Here is a 12,572-nt window from a genome sequence, read left to right on the forward strand (position 1 = left end):
CCACAAGGCGGAGGATTAGCCTATTGAGCCACGGTGCCGGCTCAATTATCTTTATATACAGAAGAGCAATTTAGTATATATTAAATAAAGATTTCAACAGTTTGCACCTACAGAGAACATAAAGTGTAAAATTCTGCTTGAGTACTAGTTACAGCATTAATTCACATTGAACAACACATTAAGGACAGAGATGCTACATGGGAAGTAAGTGCACAGTGACTCCTGTTGTTGACTTAACAAACTGACACTCTTGTTTATGGCATCAGTAATCTCCCTAGGCTCTTGTCATGAGTTGCCAAGGCTATGGGAGCTTTTTGAGTTCATTGACTTCAATCTTATCAGACAAGGTCATAGTCAAAGTGAAAGTTCTATCCTCCCTTCAGAGAAAGGTACCTCCTTCTTTGATGGCCCATTCTTTCCACTGGGATCTCACTCGCAGAGATCTGTCATTTAGGTGGTTTTTGTTTTTGTTTTTGATTTTGTTTTGCCAGAGTGTCTTGGCTTTCCATGCCTAAAATATTCTCATGGGCTCTTCAGCCAGATCTGAATGCCTTAAGGGCTGATTCTGAGGCCAGAGTGCTGTTTAGGACATCTGCCATTCTATGAGTCTACTGTGTATCCCACTTCCCATGTTGGATCATTCTCTCCCTTTTTAATTCTATCAGTTAGTATTAGCAGACACTAGTCTTGTTTATGTGATCCCTTTGACTCTTAGACCTATCAGTGTGATCAATTGTGAACTGAAATTGATCACTTGGACTAGTGAGATGGCATTGGTGCATGCCACCTTGATGGGATTGATTTGGAATCCCCTGGCACGTTTCTAACTCTACCATTTGGGACAAGTCAGCTTGAGCATGTCCCAAATTGTACATCTCCTCCCTCTCTTATTCCCACTCTTATATTTAACAGAGATCACTTTTCAGTTAAATTTAAAAACCTAAGAATGATGGTGTAATAATTACAGAGCTCAACCAATAGTATTAAGTAGAACAAAAAAAATACTAAAAGGGATGAAGTATTAAGTTGTACATCAACAGTCAGGGCAAGGGCCGATCAAGTCATCGTTTCTCATAGTATCCATTTCACTTCAACAGGTTTCCTTTTTGGTGCTCGGTTAGTTGTCACTGATCAGGGAGAACATATGATATTTGTCCCTTTGGGTCTGGCTTATTTCACTCAACATGATGTGTTCCAGATTCCTCCATTTTGTTGCAAACGACCGGATTTCACTGTTTTTTTACTGCTGTATAGTATTCTATAGAACACATGTCCCATAATTTCTTTATCCAGTCTACTGTTGATGGGCACTTAGGTTGATTCCAGGTCTTAGCTATTGTGAACTGAGCTGCAATAAACATTAAGGTGCAGACAGCTTTTTTGTTTGCCAATTTAATTTCCTTTGGGTAAATTCCAAGGAGTGGAATGGCTGGGTTGTATGGTAGGGTTATATTCAGGTTTCTGAGGAATCTCCAGACTGACTTCCATAGTGGCTTGACCAGTTTGCATTGCCACCAACAGTAGGTTAGTGTCCCTTTTTCCCCACATCCTCACCAGCATCTGTTGTTGGTAGATTTCTGCATGTGAGCCATTCTGACTGGGGTGAGGTGAAACCTCATTGTGGTTTTGATTTGCATTTCCCTGATTGCTAGTGATCCTGAACATTTTTTCAAGTGTCTGTTGGCCATTTGGATTTCCTCTTTTGCAAAATGTCTATTGAGGTCCTTGGCCCATCTCTTGAGTGGGTTATTTGTTTTATTGTTTTGGAGTTTCTTGATCTCTTTGTAGATTCTGGTTATTAACCCTTTATCTGTTTCACAGTTTGCAAATATTTTTTCCCATGCTGTCGTTTGCCTCTTCACTTTCCTGTTTCTTTTGCATTACAGAAACTCCCCTATATATAGAATCATGTCAACTACAAATAGGCATAGTTCAATTTCCTCCTTTCTAATCTGTATCCCTTTGATTTCTTTCTTTCTTTCTTTCTTTTTTTTTTTTTTTTACTAATGGATCTAGCTAAAACTTCCAGGACTATATTGAATAGCAACAGTGAGAGTGGGCATCCACGTCTGGTTCTGGATCTTAAGGGAATACTTCCAACTTTTCCCCATTCAATAAGATGCTGGCCATGAACTAAAAATCTCGGTATAAATGTTTGCTTCCTTTATTATGAATGAGGTGATAAATTCTTCTTTTTGAAATTTAGATAAAGAGAACAAATTTCATTAAATAAAGTTTAAAAAAAAATAGTTTTTTCCAGGCCGGCGCCGCGGCTCACTAGGCTAATCCTCCGCCTAGCGGCGCCGGCACACCGGGTTCTAGTCCCGGTTGGGGCGCCGGATTCTGTCCCGGTTGCCCCTCTTCCAGGCCAGCTCTCTGCTGTGGCCCGGGAGTGCAGTGGAGGATGGCCCAAGTGCTTGGGCCCTGCACCCACATGGGAGACCAGGAAAAGCACCTGGCTCCTGGCTCCTGCCATCGGATCAGCGCAGTGTGCCGGCCGCAGCGCGCCAGCAGCGGCAGCCATTGGAGGGTGAACCAACGGCAAAGGAAGACCTTTCTCTCTGTCTCTCTCTCTCACTGTCCACTCTGCCTGTCAAAAAAAAAAAAAATAGTTTTTTCCATAATATACACAATTTGGGGGCTGGCATGGTGCCAAAGTAAGTTAGGGCATCACTTGCTAGCCGGCATACCATGTAGACACCAGTAGGGTCCCAACTGTTCCACTTCCAATCCAGCTCCTTTCTAGTGTACCTGGGAAGATAGCACACGATAGCCCAGATGCTTAATCCCGGACCACCCACACAGGAGACCCGGATGGAGTTCTGTGCTCCTGGTTTCAGTCTGGACCTGCCCTGGCTGTTGTAGCCATTGGGGGAATGAACCAGAAGATGGAAGATACCTCTCTCTCTTTCTCTAATTCTCCCTTCCAAATAAATAAAGTTTTGTTAAAAAAAAATAATACAAACTTTTGCCAAGAACTTTTTAAAGACTCCTGTACCACTGCATTTCCACTGACACAAAAACAACATCTACAGTAAGGATAGTACCATGTAATAAGTCATATTAAATCCATTGGCTATACAAGTGTACAAGGAAACCATATTTCCTTATTTTTTACAAACATGGGAAATTCTCTTTTAGAAACATCATCTTAACTAGGTTTTAAGGCTCAATATTTTTTTTTTCCTTTTTTTTTGACAGGCAGAGTGGATAGTGAGAGAGAGAGACAGAGAGAAAGGTCTTCCCTTGCCATTGGTTCACCTTCCAGCTGCGGCTGGAGATCCAGCTGCGGCCGACACACCGCGCTGATCCGATGGCAAGAGCCAGGTACTTATCCTGGTCTCCCACGGGGTGCAGGGCCCAAGTACTTGGGCCATCCTCCACTGCACTCCCTGGCCACAGCAGAGAGCTGGCCTGGAAGAGGGGCAACCGGGACAGAATCCGGCGCCCCGACTGGGACTAGAACCTGGTGTGCCAGCGCCCCAAGACGGAGGATTAGCCTAGTGAGTTGCGGTGCTGGCTAAGGCTCAATATTTTTGACAGATTATAACAGAGCAGGAAAACATATTCTAAGAAAGCTCTTCATTGATTTAAGTTTATTTCAGCCTTACAGAATATTATTTAGAGATGCAAAGTACTTTGAGCTCTAAAATCAAATCAAAGCATTTATGTAGTTCTCCATGCATAAAACTGAAATGTAAGAAAATACACAGCTCCCTCGTTTCCTCCCAAAACTCATGCAACGCAACCCATATATATAATGTTTGCTTTGCATAGGAAAGAGAGAAACACTTTGCTTATCCTTATTATGGACTGCCATGTTCATGGGCAATGCTTTCATTCAACCATTGTGAAATACTGTCTTGCCTACTATGCCAGATGAAAAGTATTCAATAAAGTGAATTATGGTGATCTATCATCTTTACAATCAAAATTGTCATGCATCTTACACATGTAAAGGGATTTTTAAAGTATTTCCACAATGGTCACTTTTAAATGCTGATATAGCTTTACATTTACATTAAAATACTTTTTTTAAAAAAGATTTATTTATTTACTTGAAAGTCAGAGTTACAGAGAGAGAAGGAGAGGCAGAGACAGAGAGACAGAGAAGTGTTCCATCTGCTGGTTCACTCTCTAGTTGGCCACAACAGCCGGAGCTGTGCCGATCTAAAGCCAGGAGCCAGGAGCTTCTTCCAGATCTCCCACGCAGGTGCAGGGACCCAAGGATTTGGGCCATCTCCTACTGCTTTCCCAGGCCATAACAGTGAGCTGGATAGGAAGTGGAGCAGCTAGGTCTCGAACTGGTGCCCATATGGGATGCCGGCACTGGAAGCGGTGGCTTTACCCACTATGCCACAGTGCCTGCCCACATTAATATACTTTTAATTTAGCTAGTTAAACCCAACATATTGAGTGAGCTCAAATATTACTTTCACTCATACCTGACACCTTTCAAACGGAATTTTTTCAAATATAATCCTAAAATTCACATTCAGGAAAATGATAAACTAAGAAACGTATGCCTATTTCCAAGTAAGAAAAAGCTGATTTCCTTTTGGTTAAGAAAGGGGATTAACAAAATATGGTAAACCTTACATTCTAAAACTTGGCTCTCTTCCCATTTACAGTGCATTATAGACTGTCTTAGCAAGATGACAGAACTTCTTCAATAAAAATTCACGTAAACTGCATGGCCAAGGTAATATTCATAATCCATATTCTCTCCTATAGATTGCTTTAAACTAAGGAAAATGATTTAAACTAAGAAAGAGGAAGGACACAAGAAATGACTGAAACATCTACAATGACAGAAGAGAATGCTGCTATGTAAACACGAACATGCTGAATGATTTGTTTTCATCCAGTAAAATGCTAATGCCTACATTATTTCATTATTATATATGGGCCCTAAAAAATACTGTGCAAAAAGTTTAGGATACTATTTATATATGTCATTATTTGCCTACATAGAACCCACATGATTTGATGTTCCAAGAGTACTGGTAGGGGACCAACACTGTGGCATAGTAGGCAAAGCCTCCCCCTACAGCACCAGCATCCCACATGGATGCCAGTTTGTGTACCAGCTGCTCCTCTTCTGATCCAGCTCTCTGCTATGGCCTGGGAAAGCAGTGGAAGATAGTCCTTGGGCCCCTACACGCACATGGGAAGCACCTGGCTCTTAGCTTCAGACTGGCACAGCTCTGGCCATTGCTGCCATATGGGGAGTGAACCAGCAGATGGAAGACCTTTCTCTCTGTCTATAACTCAAACTCTCAAAAAATAAATAAAATCTTAAAAAAAAAAAAAAAAGAGTACTGGTAGAATAGATGAAAAAAACCACTTCAAAGCTGAAACTTCACATTTAGGGCAAACAATGGGTATTTCAACATGTTCTGTAATGTCTAAAAGGAACACAAAAATCAACATGATAGTATTTTTAGAATTCTGTTAATAAACTTCCTAACAGTATCTACAATTACTGATTAACATGTATTCCCTAAACTTACCATATGTGAAACAGTGAGCAGTTCAGGAAATAAAGATGAATAATCAGCCAATTTTTTACTTTAAAATTTTTCCAATCTGTTGATAAATACATATACAAATATAGATATGGTCTAGAGGTCTATGAATATGAGTAAATCACTATGACACTCGGATGGAACAGGGAAGGAATATACACAGATAAAACTCACCTAGATGAAATCAGAAAGGCTCCTAAAGTTGTGACAAAATCAACCTTAAAGGAGAATAACTGGGGGAGATAGCATGTAGGATGAAGAAACATCTAAAAAAAGTGAGGCTGAAACATTCAATACTTGATTTCTAGGCACTAACAACTTAGAGAAAAGTTTAAAAAAGAAGAGTAGGCTTTTGGAAAATGTCAGATATTGAGTAATAAGTAGACAGTATGAAAAAAGATCCGACAGATTACAATCAAGACACATCAAGGATAGACCCACGGATAGTAAGGAAAGACTGAGAGAAGTCAGAAGATTCTGAGACAGACAGCGATAGAAAGAGGCACAAAGACCCACTAACAACATTGAGAAGAAACACTGAGGGCGATAAACTGAGGCAAAGACAGAGTAGACTTATGGACCAAATTCTTGTATCCACCTCAGATTCACATGTTGATATCCTAACCCCCTCGTATGAGAAGGTGGAGACTTTGGGAGATGATTACATCCTAAGGGTGGAGAACTTATTTTATAAATGAGATTAATGTCCTTCTTTATGTAAAAAAGTACTTCAGAGGGCGCTCTCACCCTCTCACCTCCACATGAAAGGATGTCAGCAGTCTACAATACACACGAGAGGCCTCAGAAAAACCCAACATCGTTCACACCCTGATCCTGGGGTTCTTTTAGCCTACAACATCAGAAGCTCAAACTAAGACATGTAAATGTTTGTTGTTGTTGTTGTTTTAAAAATGATGCTTTGTGAATGTATGAAGGCAAAGAAAACTGAGAGGGAAGAGAGAACACATTAGCAGTACAGAAAATCAATGAGAATAATGAAACACCATCCCATCAAAAGACAGCATAAATCCCAATTTTCAGGACCGTTTAAAAAAAATGCAATGCTAGGGCTGGCACTGTGGTGTAGCAGGTAAAGCCGCTGCTTGCAGTGCCGGCATCCCATAAGGGCACTGGTTCGAGTCCCGGCTGCTCCACTTCCTATCCAGCTCTCTGCCGTGGCCTGGGAAAGCAATGGAAGATGGCCCAAGTCCTTGGGCCCCTGCACCTGTGTGGGAGACCCAGAAGTAGCTCCTGACTCCTGGCTTTGGACTGGCACAGCTCCAGCCATTGAGGCCAACTGTGGAGTGAATCAGCAGATGGAAGACCTCTCCCTCCCTCCCTCCCTTCCTCTCTCTCTCTCTTTCTCTCTCTCTCTCTGCCTCTCCTTTTCTCTTTCAAGTAAAATAAATAAATCTTTAAAACAAAAAAATTGAATGCTGAAGAAACACACAAAATGTAGTATTAATCAAGACAAACAGTAAAAGGGAGGCTGTATTCTGTGATTCAAACAGAGACCACAATGAAAAACCTCAATAACTGCATTAGTTAAGAAATAATCAACAGCACAGATTATTCACTGTCAATCTGTAAGCCTCAGGCAAGTTCTACTGAGCTATTGGCAGTCTACATATAAAGACATGCTTATCACATCTGTCGTTGGCCACAGTGTTCAACTCTCTGCTTGACCATGTCCAGTTCTACATAACTGTTTGGCATGTCACTACTCAACCAAAACCTAAATATTAATTTGCCAAACATTTCTGTAGCCCTCATCCACCCACTGCTCCACATAGCAGCTAAAGTGATTTTTTGAAATGTAAGCTAGATTCCTTCAGTGTCTTCCTTCTGCATTTAGGATATAATTTAAACTTAGATTATAAATTAGATTTCTAATTTAGACATCTATCAGGTACTGAATTCTCGGCTCCTACCCTATCTCTGTCCAATTTCATCTGTAGTCATTTTCTGTATTACCATCATTCCAGGAAGACTGGCCTAATCTTCTAGTTCCATAAATTCACCATGCTCCTAAGTCACTTTGTAGACTCTGAATTTCTGATCTTCCTAACAGGAATACTCATTCCTGATTGCGTGTCTTCCATTTTTTCAGAATTCAGCTTGAATTTTACTTTCTCAATAAGACCTTCATTAATGACCCCACATTCAAACTGATGAAAACTTTAGATGCATCCTATCAGCATCTCATAAGCATTTTGTGAGTTTCCTTTACAGTACTTAATTCTGATTTAGAAATCTATGTGTGTGTGGCTTTCCTAAAAGATTTATTTATTTGTTTGAAAATCAGAGTTACACAAAGAGAAGAAAGACAGACAGAGGGAGGAAGAGGTCTTCCATACTCTGGTTCATTCACCAAGAAACTACAATGGCCAGGGCTGAGCCAATCTGAAGTCAGGAGCCAGGAGCTTCATTCAGTTCTCCCATGTGGGTAGCAGGGGCCCAAGCACTTGATCCATCTTCCACTGCTTTCCCAGGTGCAGTGGCAGGGAGCTGGATCAGCAGTGGAACAGTCAGGATAGGAACTGGCACCCATATGGGACACCAGCATCACTGGCAGCGGCTTTACCCATTACACCACAACACCAGCCCCTGCATACTTTTGATGCCAGCCTTCCATAATGGATGCCAAAAGGGAAAGAATGCTAAATCTCCAAGTGCCCAATATTTTGTAGACACTTAGTCACTTATATAAATAAATGTGTTTTCCTTATCCGATTGACAAAAGTATTCAGAAAATGAATACACAATCTAAATAAACCATGATCTCCAAAAACCTGAAAAATCTGCTTGCCAACAAGTACATAAGCACTGTAAACACTAGACCATTAAAATAACTTAACAAATGAATCTAGTACATGCTAGTGTACTGGATGCTAAGGATATAGTTAAAAATGAAACAACAGATAATGGCCAACATATTAAAATTTTGTTCAGAACACAAAATCTCAAATATAGACTCTCAATTCTCAAAGAATAATGTTTAACAGACAATTCTAACAGGAAAGGTTTTCCCAAAAGAATTTTGTTATAGTTGTTTATGGTCACAAAATATTCCAAAATATGGCACTGAAAGTTAACAGAATCGAAGCTCTTGTCACTACTTTAGAGTAGAGGAAATTATGATGGACTAACTGCTGAAGACATGACTTGCTTAATTTCACTTCCTTAGGTCTCACTTCAACAATTGTGAAATAAAAGGTTTACATCAGATCCTTTAAAAAGATCCTAGTACCTTTGGTCATATCTTTCAGTACAATCATAAAAGGAAATAAATGTCAAACTAAAATACTTTCTGGCTAGTCTAATGATCAGAAAAATGCAAATATTTTCTTTAAAAAACAAAAAAAGAAAACCTAAAAATCAGAACTCTGAATTTTAAAACAGATAAAAATGCTTTATATGGACAAATGAGAAAGTATCAGTCAAAATGCTGCTTATTCTGTCTTATTAAAATATCCAACATTAAATTTCAACTAAATCAATAATAGTGCTCACCGATACCGATATATCCTCATTCTTTCTCTTAACACTGGAGTCAAACAAAACATTTCTCCCTCGTCTTTCACAGTCTTGGTACACAATCAGTCGAATCTGGCTTGGGTCAAACTCTGGCAAAGGCCAACTTGAAAAAAAAAATAAAGATCCATTAGAGTTACTTTATTAATATCACTCACACATTCTTAGAAACAAAACATACCAAAAAAGACAGAATTAGTATTATATAGAACAGATCTTTAAGTAAAATATCATTATGTAACAGAGGGCTGAAAGTTACACAGCTATGAAACTTTTGATCAAAATGCAAAAACAAAATAAAAGCAAAATAAAAAAATTAGTTTTATTTAAAAATAAACTGAAGACTATCAAAATACAGTCATCCCATATAATTCCAGAAAGAGTTAATAAACACATATAAGTACTCACACATTTAACATACCAAAAATGTTTGTTTATTTCATGGCACAGACCTAGATATCATAAGATCATCTCATAATTTGGAACAGTTCTGTTTGGGCAGGCATTTGGCACAACTTTAAAGCACTGCTTTGAATATCTGAATCCCAAACTGGAGCGCCTAGGTGAAGTCCTGGCTCTACTTCCAATTCCAGCTTCCTTCTAACGCATGCACTGAGAAGCAGCAGGAGAACTGGGTCCCTGAACCCCACGTGGGTTGAGGAGGATAGAGTTCCTACCCTTTGGCTTCAGCCTGGACCACATCTGCTGTTGCAGCTATTTGTGGAGTGAACCAGCAGATGGAAGAATTCCCTGTACCTCTCACACTCTGTCACTGTCTTTCAAATAACTAATTCTTTTTAAAAACAGTAGAAGGGACAGGAATAAATGGGGATTATCCTAGATAAGCAAGATACATGGTCACCTTAGGTAGAAAAAGGGAGGCTACAAGAGGCCTTTTCTTAAAAGAAAAAAGGTGTGCATGTATAAAAACAAACTTGTTTAAGTATATACAAAGGAAAACAGTACATATTTAAGGCATGTATTTTCAAATTGAGGGAAAAGAATCAGAAAAAGAATATAAAGGTAACCACAGCAAACCAGATTGTGTGCTACAACAAATTAAGCTGCTGGCTATGATACTAGCACCCCTTATGGGTGCCAGTTCAAGACCCAGTTTCTCCACTTCAACTCCAGTTCCCTGCTAACTCATCTGGGAAATTAACAGAAGATGACCCACATATTTGGGCCCCAGCCATCATCATGGGACACCTGGAGGAAGCTCCAGCTCCTGACTTTGGCCTGGCCCAGTTCTGGCCAGTGTGGCCATCTGGGGAGTTAAGCAGCGGATGGAAGATCTGTCTCCCTGTCTCTTCCTCTCTCTAACTCTTAAAACAATCATGAAGCTGCAACATAGCATCCTAGACAAGGATGTCCCTAATGAACTGCAGATTACACGGAATAAAACAGGAAAAAAAATGACCTACAGATGAAATTCCTGTAGCTACATTTAGAGAATAAACAAATTAAGCTGAGTAACATTTAATGGCTTCTCTTTTTGTTTTTCTGAAAAGCAGAAGTCAAACATGTTGATAAACAGATGTGAGATGAATGGCCTGAACTGCGTGTAAGCTTTGAGATACAACAAAGTCAACCAAAGAAAATGGGGAGTGGGCAGTTAGCTTAGTGCTTAAGATGTTCACATCCCAAATAGGAGTCCCTGGGCTCAGTTCCTGGCTCCTGATTCTGGTTCCCTAACTGTGCAGACCCTAGGATGCAGTGGTGAAGGATAAAGTAACTGTATTCCTGCCACCCATGGGGGAGACCTAAATTGCATTCTCAGCTCCCAGCTCCAGCCCTGGCCTAGCCCCAGTCACTGTGGACATTTGGGGAAAGAACCAGCAAATGGGAACTCTCTCTGTGTGTCTCTCAAATAAATTTAAGAACTTTTAAAATATGCACTAGTCAAGAGCTATCTGGGAAGACATCTGAGCTTCTGTAGAGGGTGCTTTTGAAACAGGGAGGAGGTACCAATAAAGCCTTGATTCCCTTTACTTTATAACTGAAAAAAGTTGTGAATTCTGAAATCTGTAAGCACGTGAAATTTACTAATAAATCTGTTACAAAACCACTGTGAGCCTGGCAATTCTATTTAAATTCATTAGGAGAACATGATCTTAAACAAACATTGCCCAAAGTGGCTCCTTTAACAGGCAAGTCATTTTTACTTCTAAGCTTCGGTTTTATTTATATTTGAAAGGCAGAATGACAGACGATAAGGAGAGACACAAAGTTTGTGTCTACTACCCACTAGTTAACTCCCCAAATGGTCACAATGGCCAGGACTGGGCCAGGCTGAAGCCAGGAACTCCATCCTGTTCTCCCACATGGTGTCAGGAGCACAAGTACTCAGGCCATATTCTGCTGCTTTCGCAAGCGCATTAGAAGGGTGCCGTGGGTCACTAGGCTAATCCTCCGCCTTGCGGCGCTGGCACACCGGGTTCTAGTCCAGGTCAGGCACTGGATTCTGTCCCGGTTGCCCCTCTTCCAGGCCAGCTCTCTGCTGTGGCCAGGGAGTACAGTGGAGGATGGCCCAAGTGCTCCCATGCACCCGCATGGGAGACCAGGAGAAGCACCTGGCTCCTGCCTTCGGATCAGCGTGATGCACCAGCTGCAGCGCGCCGGCCGCGGCGGCCATTGGAGGGTGAACCAACGGCAAAAGGAAGACCTTTCTCTCTGTTTCTCTCTCTCACTGTCCACTCTGCCTGTCAAAAAAAAAAAAAAAAAAAAAAAAAAAAAAAGAAGGGCGCTGGATCAGAAACTAAGCAGCTGGGGCCGGCGCCATGCCTCACTTGGTTAATCCTCTGCCTGTGGCGCCTGCATACCATATGGAAGCCGATTCTAGTCCCGGTTGCCCCTCTTCCAGTCCAGCTCTCTGCTGTGGCCTGGGAAGGCAGTGGAGTATGGCTCAAGTGCTTGGGCCCCTGCACCTGCTTGGGAGACCAGGAAGAAGCACCTGGCTCCTGGCTTCGGATTTGGCGTGGCTCCTGCCGTTTGGTCCATCTAGGGAGTGAACCAACGGAAGGAAAACTTTTCTGTCTCTCTCTCTCTCACTGTAACTCTACCTGTGAAGGAAGGAAGGGAGGGAGGGAGGGAGGGAGGGAGGGAGGGAGGGACTAAGCAGCTGGGATTCAATTCAGTGCTCCAATGTCTGGTATCAGTGTCACAGGCAGCAGCTTAACCCACTATGCTTCAATGCTGACACCTAATTTTTTTCATTAACTGACACAAATTATAGATATTTATGGAATACCATGTTTTGACATATACACTGTAGAATGTCTAATCAGAGAAAACATTTAACATTTCTCTGTGGTAAAAAAAAAAATCAAAACATCTTCTACTAGTTTCTCTTTCAGCAAAATATATTACTATGGTGTTCATTCTATTGAACACCAGAATTTCTGACTTCCATCTAACTAAATTAGAAGCCATTAATCAGCCTTTCCCTATCTCCCCTCTCCCTTCTCTCCTCAGCCTTTGCCAGCTCTAAGCTTCTGTAGTAATAACTTT

The 12,572-nt window shown here is 41.0% G+C and overlaps 1 protein-coding gene across 2 annotated transcripts in view; it reads right to left on the minus strand.

The window, feature by feature from the left end:
• The window catches only part of FNIP1 (folliculin interacting protein 1), a 132,018-nt gene that overhangs the window by 72,039 nt on the left and 47,407 nt on the right, over window positions 1-12,572 (minus strand). For both annotated transcript variants that reach the window (XM_008254986.4, XM_008254985.4), the window contains exon 2: window positions 9,042-9,168. In XM_008254986.4, the coding sequence (XP_008253208.3) occupies window positions 9,042-9,168 (127 nt within the window). The remainder of the gene's footprint in view (window positions 1-9,041; window positions 9,169-12,572) is intronic.

Source organism: Oryctolagus cuniculus, chromosome 6 (genome assembly GCF_964237555.1).
Source record: "Oryctolagus cuniculus chromosome 6, mOryCun1.1, whole genome shotgun sequence".
Taxonomy (NCBI): domain Eukaryota; kingdom Metazoa; phylum Chordata; class Mammalia; order Lagomorpha; family Leporidae; genus Oryctolagus; species Oryctolagus cuniculus.